This window comes from Protomyctophum parallelum, assembly GCF_964188405.1.
Source record: "Protomyctophum parallelum genome assembly, chromosome: 6".
Taxonomy (NCBI): domain Eukaryota; kingdom Metazoa; phylum Chordata; class Actinopteri; order Myctophiformes; family Myctophidae; genus Protomyctophum; species Protomyctophum parallelum.
The window spans coordinates 38,427,423-38,440,811 of NC_139701.1; the positions used below are offsets into that span (position 1 = coordinate 38,427,423).

Consider the following 13,389-nt stretch of genomic DNA (forward strand, 5'->3'; position numbering starts at 1 on the left):
TTCTGAAGGGGAAGGGAATTGTTTTGCCAGTATTGACCCTCTTAGGCTAGCCCTCGCCTGAAAGCTGTTTTAGTCTCGCAAATGTGTCTGTCTGTGTCGACGGCAAAATGACAGTGAAAGAAAACAGGAATGTACATACAGTAACAGTAGTAACAAATGTATTCAATTCCTGCAAGACATAATCTTCCCAACAGCCGTTTCCCGCTTTGTGAAGAATTCGAAGAGACTCTCTTCCATGCTTCACTACTGCATCTACTCTAGGTTTTAGAAGTCTCTCTTAACAGTTACAGTAGCTCCATGTCCCTCCAAAACCTTTTGTTTTCTGACTGATATGGGGCTCTTTGCAGCTTTGACTGACCCTTTTCTCTGGTTGTTGTCGTTATTATTACATCCTGCTCCCATGCTCTCCCTCCACAGATGATTGTAAGTACGGCACTCCTGCGTGTGTGTCTGTCTGTCCGTCTGCGGTGGTCGGTCCTCTGCTATATGTGGCTGCTATCTCCCATGTTCTGCCCTCCATGAAAACCCAACCCCCATCCCTCATTTTCTCCAAAACCAACTGTCTGTCTGTCTCTCTCTCTTCTCTTCTCTTCTCTTCTCTTCTCTTCTCTTCTCTTCTCTTCTCTTCTCTTCTCTTCTCTTCTCTTCTCTTCTCTTCTCTTCTCTTCTCTTCTCTTCTCTTCTCTTCTCTTCTCTTCTCTTCTCTTCTCTTCTCTTCTCTTCTCTTCTCTTCTCTTCTCTTCTCTTCTCTTCCTCCCCTCCAACTCTCGATCTGTCCTTGAGGAGACAGAAGCATGGTGCATTCCTGACTGGGTCTGACAGGTCCCAACTACCCCTTTAGAGCCTCCACCAATCAGATGCCCCTATGCTATTTCTCTAAATCAGGAAGTGGTACTCCCTCCTTATGCCTGGTGTTGCCTTGTTTCTTCTTCTTCTCTTGCATTGTGCCCTCCCTGGGACTCAAGTGGGGTGAATTTGGCCTCTTGATGGCTGATCTGGTGTCCTAGTGCTCTCCCTTGTCCAACCTTTCTCCCCCTCTGACTTGTTTCCCCTTTCCCCCACTTCACCCCACCTTACCCACTTCCCGTTTGAAGTCCCCACCCCCCACCCCCCAGTGTGGGTTTGTTGCTTGCATCTAATCTATTTCCACACTGCAGTCTTCTCTCAGTATACTGTACTGTACTACACTATACTGTACTGTAACGTATGTCTCTGCAGGCCTGTCATGTTGGTCTGCTGTCCTGGTTTGGTTCCATGTTCTGTTTCTATGATGACAATTGTAGCTTCTGGCCACGTGTCACGTTGGAACCACTGTGCTTCTGATGGATAGAAGAGGATGTGGCTTTGTTGGGATGCTGCATAAACAGTGTTCATGCTATACTGCGTGCTACTATACTTCCCACTTATGAGTTTTTATGTTGTTGTTTTTACTTCTATTCTGTGAACTCTTGATACCTACTTTACTCTAGCATAGTGTTCTTCTTTAGCATAAACGTGTCTTTGTTAAAACTTTTACCATTTATGGCTTATATAACTTCATATATGACTTCATTGGGCACTATCTCAAAGTACATAGCTCTGTCAGAGTACTGTTTCTTTTTGAAAAAAATACCATCTTCTGACTTTAATATTGGTAATGTGATAGCATTTTCAGTGATAATACATGGAAATAATGGAACCCCTTAAACTACTGTAGGCTACTTGAGACACTCACAGATTTAGTAGGTTTGGTCATTTTGTGAACACAACAAAAAATGTTTTCCACCAGTGGTGAGTGTCTCCCAATTTAGTTCTCATGGCTCAGAGTGGCAAATGCAGTGTTATGACATTTACCCACTTTGACCAATGAAAATTAGCAATACTCAGATACCAGCCAATCAGACCACTGGAACACTTCATCATGTATTAACCACGTCCTGTCTTTTCAGGGGAGGCTGAAGAATGCTTCTCACAGTGATGTAAGAACAAAAAACCCTCTAGATTGATGTGTCCTGTCTTACTATAACTCCTCCTTTGTACCGTACTGTGTGTGTGTGTGTGTGTGTGTGTGTGTGTGTGTGTGTGTGTGTGTGTGTGTGTGTGTGTGTGTGTGTGTGTGTGTGTGTGTGTGTGTGTGTGTGTGTGTGTGCGTGTGTCACGTCTCTTTGTTTCGAGAGCATATACACTTTATTTTAATCTTCCCAGATCCATCCTTATGCATAGAGACTCGTTTGTGGGGTTTGCTTACCTTTTATCTTGTTATTGTGGTACTCTTTGTACACCACTGATTGAGATGTCACAAAATGACGTATCCATCATGTCTATGGCTGTCTTGTTGATCAGAGTCGCAGTCAACAACACTTAGTGATATAATCTGTTAGCAGAACGTCACTAGGTTGTACTTCCAGTAGAGGATAGATTAACAGAGGAACACTGCATAGACACAAGCAGTTCTCCCCAAACAACCTGTGTGTGTGTGTGTGTGTGTGTGTGTGTGTGTGTGTGTGTGTGTGTGTGTGTGTGTGTGTGTGTGTGTGTGTGTGTGTGTGTGTGTGTGTGTTTGCATGTGTATGTGTTTGCATGTGCATGCTGTATGAATTTGCTGGGCTAATTTCGGACATTTTTGTAATGCAATGTGTGACTGCGTGGTGAGTGGTCACATGTGCGCACGAGTACTACTGTATGTGTGTATGTGTGCGTGCATGCGTGTGTGCGTGCGTGCGTGTGTGCGCGGGCGTGCGCGTGTGTGCACAGTCTGAACAGTGCTTCAGGCAAAGAATGTTCTTCTAGGCTTAGATAAGGTGTGTCTCCTTTGCATGTCAGAGCAGTCACTGTCTTCATTGTGTCATTATACCCCTGCACTGCCACCCTGTGTTCTGATGATAACACTTACATTATTCTCCCTCTCTTCTGTCCTCTCCACCTTCTTCCCTCTCTGGCTCCGCTCCTCCCTTTCCACCTCCAGGGTACTCAGCTCATCTTCAACGCTGCCAAGGAATTGGGACACTTGTCCAAACTGAAGGTAGCGCACGCGCGCGCGTGTGTGTGTGTGCGTGTGCGTGTGCGTGTGCGTGTGCGTGCGCGTGCGCGTGCGCGCGTGTGTGTGCGTGCTTGCGTGTATGTTTTGTATGCATTTAAAGACCACTTCTCTATTCCCATGCAGGAGCACATGGTCCGTGAGGAGGCCAAAGCCCTGTCGCCTAAACAGTGTGCTGTGATCGAGCTTGCACTGGACACCATTAAGGTACAAACCATTGCACCGTTGTACATCCCATGTCGCCGCAAGCAACTCCTACATAGATCCTATGTTTAATATCTGTAATCTAGAGTTGAAATACTAACCCTTGACAGCCCATACGTCCAAACGGAAAAGTCTGATCTGATTGTATTAAACAACATTGCAGCTGTATGGAAAGCATTTGTAACTGCCAAGTTTTTGTCTCATACAAATCCACCGTAGGCATGTTATGAGCTACTTTCTGTCGATAAATTCATTGCAGGTGATTATTTTTTAAGTAGGGATGTCCCTTTTTTCGATAGCGATCCGATCCCGATACCACAATTTCTGTGTTAGCTGATACCGATACCGAATACCGATACCAGGGAATAATATTTATAATAATAAAACAAAAAATACTTACCTGCCCCAACATTTTATTTAGCTGCCATAGTGTCAACCCCTTACCCCTGTGTGTGCTGATTGGTGGTGATTTATTTCCCATGTGCATATACACCCACATGGACTTGGCACTCTTTAGCCCAGTGGTTCCCAAACCTTTTCATGCCAAGGACCCCCAAATTGACACTAATTAGTCTGCAGACCCCCATTTGAGGAGGTATGCCAGGGACCGCCATAAGAGAAGACTTTTATGGCTCTAGCAGTAATTCTCAACTAGTTTAATTTCAACGACCCCCAGTTTGACATGCATTAAGCTACGGACCCCCATTTGATGGCATTTCTATCTCTGAGGCCCCAATTAATATTGGCTGAATTCGGACACAGCCTCTGTCAGTAAACACATTTGGATTGACTGTCCCCTCGCCCTAGGGCAATAGGAGCAAAAGTAAATGATGAGATGAGATCCAAAATTCACAAAAGACATGACAAAAAATGACATGGAAAATAAATGGCCCAGACTAATACGGGCAATTGTAGTTCATGAAGAGGAATCCCCCCCAACCCCATCTTGTCAGTGGTCTGATAGTCTACAGGAGTTTTAAGTAAATTACACATCTCTGGTCAAATATTTCTACCCCATTCATAAACCAGTGGTTCCCAAACCTTTTAGCTCAAGACCCAAAAGAGAAATTAAATATTTGCCCAGAACCCAAACTACCGGTAGTGCAAATAGCCGATCTACAAGCTTACAACGCGACAGAAGTGATCCATTTCCTCCCTGTTTGTCTGACCTGTGCTGACCTTTCTCCGTCTCAGCAATACTTCCATGCTGGAGGTGTGGGTCTGAAGAAGACCTTCCTGGAGAAGAGCCCTGACCTGCTGTCTCTGCACTACGCCCTGTCTCTCTACACCCAGGCCACAGACAAGCTGATCAAGACCTTCGTCCAGTCACAGAACGCACAAGGTAACTCAACTGACCCCTCTCTTTCTCTCTCTTTCCAACCTCCCTTTTGAACTGCCTTTCTTTTCCCTCGTATCAATCTCTTAAGTTGTTGACCTTTATTGCTGCGTTGTTCTGAAAACTTCCTCTGTGTGCTCTTTGAGAGGCGATTCCGGCGTCTCCCATGTCTATTTGTAGTTAAGGATTCCCCACGTGTCCGACTGTATTTCCTGAAATTACCTCACATGCTTTATAGAGTAGAAAGCAGTGGCCCTGGGTGCTTGATATTTTATTTCATAATGCTCTTGTGAAATATCGAGTCTCCAGTTAGCCAGTCTCCGGAAACACAAATAATCTCTTAACATGAGCCGTCCGTCTAGCCATTTGAAATAATTATACCACCCACCCATGAGTTTATTTTCTTTTTCTTATATAAACGTTAGATGACTGACTGTTCCCATGCGGTATAAGATCCACATGGGAGGCACTCTGTTAATAGACCCCCATCTTGTTTGTCTCTTCTCTTCTGTCCATTTCCTTTGTGTCCACTGACTCATCAGGAGGCTGCATAACAGCCATGGCATCTCTGTGTGAGAAGCTTACGCGTGTCCCTGAGCAACATGAGTAGAAATGCTGTTTTATTTATGATGTTTAACTTTTTAACAGTAGTTTAGGGAATGTTTAAACACGGTGTCGAACAACTATCTTCATTCTTTAAAAAGAGAATAAAATAATAGTTCCTCTGTTGCAATAGTAATGCAACAGAGGAATATTAATAGGCCTGTCGGTTCACTTTTACATTTAAAACTGTGAGTTCCAGCTGTCTTGTTTCTAACTTAAATGTCTTCAGTCCTTCATATTTATGTGTCTACTACAGTATTTTCCCTTTCCCTTCTCTCTCTCTCTCTCTCTCTCTGTCTCTCTGTCTCTCTCTCTCTCTCTCTCTCTCTCTCTCTCTCTCTCTCTCTCTCTCTCTCTCTTTATCTCTCTCTCTCTCTCTCTCTGTCTACTCTCTGCCTCTGCCCCTTTTTGTGGGCCAGTGTTCGACGGGAAGGGCTTGAGGTTCACCAGTAGTGAGGATGTGTACCCAGACCAGGGTATGTGGACCTCAGGCTTGGGGCCTGAGACCCCTGGGGGCTCCCAGAGGGCCTCCAGACCAAAGCCCTGCTCCCTTCACCCTACATTATGCATCCTGAGACTGCCCTGCCTGCTCAGATTCATCCCTACAAACAAACCCAGTGTACAGCTGTCTCTCAACCTCTCTCTCTCTCTCTCTCTCTCTCTCTCTCTCTCTCTCTCTCTCTCTCTCTCTCTCTCGGTTGTCTCAGTATGCCCCGTCTTTCCTTCCTGCTACTATAACCCACTCCCATGTTCTGACTACAACACACAGAGCATAGACTTAATGCATTCATGCATGTAATGTGTACACACACTGTACAGTATGTGCGCTGCTGCACCGTATACATACCCCCCTGTGTGTATGTATGAGAGGCCATAGAGCAAGGCATGATCTCCAGACATCAGGCACAGAGAATGCTCAGGCATCAGAGCCTGGAGCATTCTGGAGCAAGCGTGATGTCATGGAAGGAGGCTTCTGGGCCTGAGTGAGCGAGAGCAATTATCTACAGTCACTGAAGCAGACACAGAGAGACGTGCTGCATCAGAGGAAATTATTTCGCAGATGTTACTTGCCATTTCTATATTATACAGCCATGATAGTAATTATGTAACATTTCTTATGTTGATGATGATGATGTCATAATGATGATGGTGGTGGTGATGGTGATGATGATGACAGTTGGCTCAGATTGTCTGGGAGGGGGTCCCTCTCCTTGTTTTGGCCTTCAGTTCCGATACTGTACACGCACGCACGCACGCACGCACCATTTTACTCTCAGAGTTATACTTACAGAACCGTAAGGGTCCATTTGGACCCCCTGGTAGTCCCCCAACCTGACCCTTTTCCCCAGCCGCCTTTTTTTTTTTTTACTTTGTTTTTATTTCAGTTTAGGCAACTTCACAGAATTACAGGTATACATTTTTCTTACAACTGATTTTTTTTTTTTTTTTTTTTTTTTCACAACCTCAGCTGTTTCATACATTCACATTACATTATACATTCATATACACAAACAACTTCACATGAATTTACAAGTATTCACACCAAAAAAACAAAACAACAACAAGGAAGTGTATTTGGTGAGTTGTTACTCGGGATTCCGAAACTTGCTACCTCATTAGTAGAGGCAGTCCCAGCCGCCATTTTGACCAGTAAACACAACTTGTGGGTGAGCTTTGTTTAGATATATTACTGTGCCTAAATGAAACACACAACTAATTACCTTAAACTGCACTTAATCTGTCAAAAATGGCAACTTTTTGGCATCTGCCAAAAACGTCAACATTTGGGCACTGGTCCAGTAGTGAGCTATCAAGGATGAGGGGGCTACACACATGGAGTAGCTCACATGCCATCAGTTTCCAAGATTTTCGAAAGACATCAATTGGGTACTCGACTTGATAATGTATTTCTTTGAATATCAATCAATCAATCAATCAATCAAACTTTATTTATATAGCACATTTCCAACAGCCAAAGGCCGACCAAGTGCTAGGAATGTTGTAAATAGAATTGGAGTTTTCTCAATGCGTGTGCCTCATCACCCGTTGTATAGCCCTGAGAAACGGAACTCTCCGCCAGCTCCGTTCCTCTCTAACCATCCCCTGCCATGCTGGAGAACTCCTATTAAGGAATGGTCATGTCTGGATCCATCTCAGCATGTTCTGACCTGACTGGCTGTATCTCAGGAGAAACAGAAATGTGTTGGTCTCTTTCTCAACTCCGTACTAATGCATCTTAACACCCCATGAGACAACAGAGCCACTGTGCAACTACGAGTGGACATTATGCTGTCCCAAATTTGCCTAAACACCTTTGCATTGCTCAATGTTTTAAAAAGACCAGCCAGTAACCTCTTCTTTTACATTATTTCTGTTTAAAGAACGGATAACACTTAACACTATAGATAAAGTATAGACCCCTTACAAGCCTCATTTCGGAAGACAAGTGAGTTTTGATGACATCGCTGTAGGGGGGCATATACACCGTAAGGATATATTTACTCAAAGGTTTAATACTGACACTGTAATACCATGATGAAAGCATATATCTCATAGCTGCACAGTGTGACGTCCACATAAACTTCTCCTGTAAAGTAACTTTCAGAATTACTACAACTTTTTGCATGGTCAGTACTTTCTGCACACAATTTACAGGACTGAAATTAACTTGATCAGTAAAGCGAGTGGAGTGATTTATACATCAATGCGTGCCAGTGTCCCATGCCGACAATATAGCACATGGTGATCTTCTACAAGCTCACAACGCGCCACGATGCATTGTGTAGTACAGTGGTTCTTAAGGGGGTCCGTGAGGGGTTTCGGTTTCCAAGAGGTCCCCAGCAAAATGCTTTAATCCAGCATCACGTTTAGTTTAACCAAACCATTTAACCAAAGTCTTTGAATCATTTGGAATATTTTTGAAACATTTCAACATATTTTCAGATGGGGGGGGGGGGGGGTATCCACAGCCAAATACATATTAATTTGAGGGTCCTTGACATGAAATCTTCTGAGAACCACTGGTGTAGTAAGATCAGCTATTTTCAGAGCAGGACATCGTCGTACAACAAAGTATAAATCAGGCTTAAGGGCCCATATGTGCGAGCATCAGGGGTTGACGTGTCTCCTCTCTGGCTGTCTGTCCTGTCAGGCTCTGGGGTGGACAATGCAGTGGGAGAGGTGTCCATCCATGTGGAGATCTTCACTCACCCCAACACCGGAGAGCACAAGGTCACGGTTAAAGGTCAGTTCATGTTCTTCAATGTTCTATTAACCCATACTCCCTCAGATGGGTGCACAAGCCAATGGTCCCTGGTTTCATCATTAAAATGTTTTAAAAGAATAAATAAATAAATAAATGCCAGTTATACATTTCAAACTCACTCTCTCTTTCTTTCTCAGTGGTGGCTGCCAATGACCTGAGGTGGCAGACACAGGGAATATTTCGGCCATTTGTAGAGGTCTACATTATCGGCCCTCACCTCAGTGACAAGAAGAGGAAGTATGCCACCAAGTCTAAGAACAACAGCTGGGCTCCCAAATACAATGAAACGTTCACATTGTGAGTAAAACAAAAGCGTCTTGGAGTGGAGGGAGGTCCTCGCTCCGAAGCAGCTCTGACTCATTTTAAAACCTGCTCAGCGCTCAATTCTAAATCTCCCCGCTCCACTCTCCCCTCCGCTCACACTCCAAGCCGCATCACATGCTCTGTACGGTCACGTTTGGCTGGAATTATTGTATAGTGCAAAGCTGTGACTTTACAGGTATTGGAAAAAACTATTTTTTCATTGGTTAAATATTTATAAAAATCCATAGACAGACTTTCACACACTGGCGTTTTTATGTTAATATAGGCATATAAGTTTTCAAAATCCAATAAGAAAGAAGGGTTGCAGTTCACTCATCACTGCCCATAACCTGCAAGAGAACATAGGAAATGTATGTGTCAGACATTTCGCCATGCAACGGCGACAACACTCCTGACCTTTTGGCTGCCGTGTTAAGTGGTCAGATGGGTGAGCAGCGTGCATTTTCAGAGCACGTTTATTGTAATCATGAGTCAGTCGATTGTGTTCTGGGTTGGATCAATCACAATGAAAGATGTAGCTGCAAGCAGCGATAATGGTGGCAAGCAAGCGGGCAATAAGCAATAAAAACAATATAGCTGCAAGCACTTAAAAAGAAAAATCACACCTGTGTGAACTTAGCGGTGCAGGCTGCTCAACAACACCACTGTTGAGCAGGTTTAAGCGATTTTCAAACTGCTCAAATGGCGGAAAATCAGATGTGACAGATGTGTTCCGCATGAGTCAAGGCACATTTGTAAACAAGATCCATGAATTTTCTTTGTCAAACTATTGCTATAGCGTCCCCCTTTGGCCAAGTGGAGTAAGACTGGTTTCAGCGCCATTTGGCATGACCCTCTACCATACTGTAAAGTTTCATAAACATGTGACTGCATGTATGTAGAATCATTTTCATAAAACTGCAATATTCATTGGCTCATAAAAGCTTCATTTTTTAATGTTTGTCAATATAGGTCCAAAGTTCACGTGTAGACATTTTCGTGCATTTCGATCAAAGATCTCGGGAGGAGATAGATGTTTATCATTTAATTCAAAAAATGGGAGATGTAAAGGTCAGAAGTAAAAAAGTCAGAACTCGAAAGCCATGCCAAGTTTGCATTTTCAATTGAGTGCTACAGCACCACCCTTTGGCCAATGGTCGTGTACTTCGCATCTTCACCGCTTGGCATAGCTTTCTACCATATTGCTGTACGGCGCGGCTTCACGAAACATTCGGAAAAATTCAAAAAATAAAAAATTATTCCGTTCCGTACAAAAACTGAGAGGAATAATGTTGCTTGCTTACCTCGCTATGATTACGATAAAGTCGCTGAATAATCCCTCGCTGTCTTTTTTTTTTACGAGAGGCATGAAGTCAGAAATGAAGAGCTTAGTTAGTATATCCATCTGGTCAAAACCACGGAGAGCTCCCTAGATTTGGAGATACGAGGCATTCTTTCTGAGCCGTAAACAGGGAAGTGAACGCCAACGCACATGCGCGAACAGCAAGGAGTATGGTGCAGAAGGAGAGGCCAACCCCCCAAAAAAAGAAAAAAAAATCTGAATATCTTTCTCTCGTTTGATATCAATGAAAATGCGCTAGGACGTGTCCTCGCAATCCATCGGTTGGATTAGCTATGACGTTTTCCACACGTCCTATGGTCTAAATGGGTTAAAGAAGGAGCTGTCACAAGGTCTCTGTTTGGGATTTGAGTACAATGGTGTCACGCAAGTAAGACACGCTTGATGATTTCGTGCACTGATGGGCTGGCATGTGAAGAAAGATATTTGCACACAGACGTTTAGGACAGGGAAATAAAGGCACAATGAAAAGCACACCGAGTGGCAGACATGCATGTTCTGTCCACCATGACTGACCAGTACTACTACAGACATGCATGTTCTGTCCACCATGACTGACCAGTACTCATAGGCACAAACACACACACATTGATGGCAGTCCTGTACATACTGTAGGAAACAAGAAATAAGAAATTAATAAAGAGAAAAGTAATGTATGAATTGTGCTTTAGACTCACTCACTCTCTCTCTCTCTCTCTCTCCTGTTTTCCCTCCCCACAGCCCCCTCAGTAGCGAGGTGGGCCCTGAGGGCTACGAGCTCCAAGTGTGCGTGAAAGACTACTGCTTTGCGCGCGAGGACCGCACCGTGGGCATGGCCGTCATGCAGCTGAAGGACATGGCCTCCAAGGGCAGCGTGGCCTGCTGGCTGCCGCTGGGCAAGCGCATCCACATGGACGAGACGGGCCTCACCGTCCTGCGCATCCTCTCCCAGCGCAACAACGACGACGTGGCCAAAGAGTTCGTCAAGCTGAAGTCTGACCAGCGCTCCGTGGAGGAGGGCCGCAGCTAGGCCAACAGAGAGGTGAAAGCTGAAGTCTGACCAGCGCTCCGTGGAGGAGCTAGGCCAACAGAGAGGTGAAATGACTTGTCTGGGAAAAATGTGAAAGATCTGCCACACAGCGCCAGCTGCTGCTTTGGTGTCGCCCTGGTGGCTATCCACTTCCACGATGTTCCTAGTGATGTAAAAGCACAGTTAGAAGAACAACGGTCACTACGTGTGAAGTGAATACATCCATTTTACTGATTAGGACATTGTGATAATAGTACAATGTGATATCACAATTTGAATATAATTCACCCTACCTGTCTTGACTCTGTAAAGCATCAACGTTCATTATGTAGAGTTTAAGTAATAGTGTACCTTCTTCTACTAAACCTCTCTTCAATGAGGTGATAGTCATTTCATTCCAAACCAACATTTGACATGTAGAAGATACATAGTCCTAGGCTAATCAGGGTGTGGGTGAAACTGGGCATACTGTACTTGTAGCCTTTGTCTTGGCATTCCTTCACTTTGACATTCCACTTTATCTAGTGCCCAGAGGGGAACTAGAAGTGCCAATAGTCAGATAATCAATGAAACATGCCAAGACCAGCCCGAAGCACAACATGACATAAGATCCTACGACCCACTCACACCAGAGGCAGTATGGGGTGGGTCACTCACAATGGAAATAAAAACCCTGTTTATTTCTTCAGAGTTGTAACACAACATTTTAATTTTCAAGAGTTATTCTTTGGTTTCTTCCAAATAATATTTCTATTTTTATGTTTATATGTAAAGTAGTGTTAAATGCAGATCTTTTAAGATTTTAATGATAATACGAGGAAGACTAAATGGTGCAGGTATATTGAACCTTGAAAGATTGTCCCTGCCATCGTTGTATGTTTTGTCTACCCTGTAACAGAGCACACTGCCTGAGACCCGTTATGCCTTCTGTCTTGTGGACCCTATCTGTCTAGTCGTTTCTAGAGCTAATGTATAGAGACTTTAACCTGATGAAAACAAGCCTTCAAGCACTGTGATTCATCGGGGTGTGTGTGTGTGTGTGTGTGTGTGTGTGTGTGTGTGTGTGTGTGTGTGTGTGTGTGTGTGTGTGTGTGTGTGTGTGTGTGTGTGTGTGTGTGTGTGCGTGCGCGCGTGCGCGTGCACGTGTGCGTGTGCGCGTGTGCGTGTGCGTGTGCGTGTGTGTGTGTGTGACCAGTGTTGCCTGTTATCTGTAACTGTAAATCATAGAGTGGAGGATATTACACTGTCGATGAGAGTGCTCATGTTTGACTTTAGATTTATAAGAATTTCCAAAGTGTCTCTTATGTGAGGAAGGATGTATGATGTATCTCTTTTAAGGGATATTTTCATGTTCAGCATCTTATTGTAAACATTCCACGGCAGGCATACACTGCCGTGTGCGTGTTTATATGTGTGTTTATATGTGTGTGTGTGTGTGTGTGTGTGTGTGTGCGCGCGCGCGCGCGAAAGAGAAAGAAATACATAAACCGAACAAAGCAGTTTACATTTTGTCTCATGTTTAGAAGAAGACTGTCTTTCCTGCAACACGACTAGCCGATCAGATCAATAGCTGCTGGTATAGGTGCACAGAGGCCATAGGAAAATCTCTATTGAGCTCCCGTTGCCGTAGCAACCCCAATCCAACTGAAGATGTCATGGTGGGGTGCAAGGTCGCACCCCACCACACCCCACCCCAACTTGTATGGTATCTCTTCCCAGGGAAAGCACAAACCATTATCCACTTTCAACCTGGCGTCCATGTTTTCGGCGTTATATTATAGTCGAAACTTTTACCCTGATCTATATGCCAGAGAACGCAGACCTCTCCTAAAAGGGCTACAGATGCTGACCACATCAGGCTTGGCACTGTAAACTGTATACAGAGGATCTACAGAATACTTATGTAGCATACTAGAATAGTATGGGGAGATGTCAAAGCACTGGTTCTTCAATTGTACCCCACTAAAACAAATTATGATTAAATTACTATAACATGCACTAAGCTGTGGCAATTTTTTTAAGTTTTGTTATTCCGATAATGTCATACCCATTCCATAGTCATCGATTCATGGCCAATATAGCACCTCAATACTACAAGCTAAAATTGTATCTTGGAAGGAATGGAGTCTGGACTGATTATTGAGATAAGAGGAGGCATCTTTGATTTCCTCTGGCTGAAATTATTAGTCAATATAATTTCAGGGATTTTGCATGCCTGATGAAAACAAAGACATTTCAAATTGATGTGATGGCTAAGGTCCCTCACATTTGGACCTTTATTCCAGAGTGGGAC

The 13,389-nt window shown here is 44.0% G+C and overlaps 1 protein-coding gene across 1 annotated transcript in view; it reads left to right on the top strand.

The window, feature by feature from the left end:
• Window positions 1-11,096, top strand: part of unc13a (unc-13 homolog A (C. elegans)) — a gene marked incomplete at both ends in the record, with an annotated part of 59,049 nt that extends 47,953 nt beyond the window's left edge. Inside the window, 8 exons of the mRNA XM_083766715.1 lie at window positions 1,929-1,958; window positions 2,945-3,001; window positions 3,143-3,223; window positions 4,415-4,562; window positions 5,579-5,635; window positions 8,311-8,403; window positions 8,562-8,721; window positions 10,808-11,096. Of these exons, the coding sequence (XP_083622841.1) occupies window positions 1,929-1,958; window positions 2,945-3,001; window positions 3,143-3,223; window positions 4,415-4,562; window positions 5,579-5,635; window positions 8,311-8,403; window positions 8,562-8,721; window positions 10,808-11,096 (915 nt within the window). The remainder of the gene's footprint in view (window positions 1-1,928; window positions 1,959-2,944; window positions 3,002-3,142; window positions 3,224-4,414; window positions 4,563-5,578; window positions 5,636-8,310; window positions 8,404-8,561; window positions 8,722-10,807) is intronic.
• Between the last annotated feature and the right edge of the window lie 2,293 nt (window positions 11,097-13,389).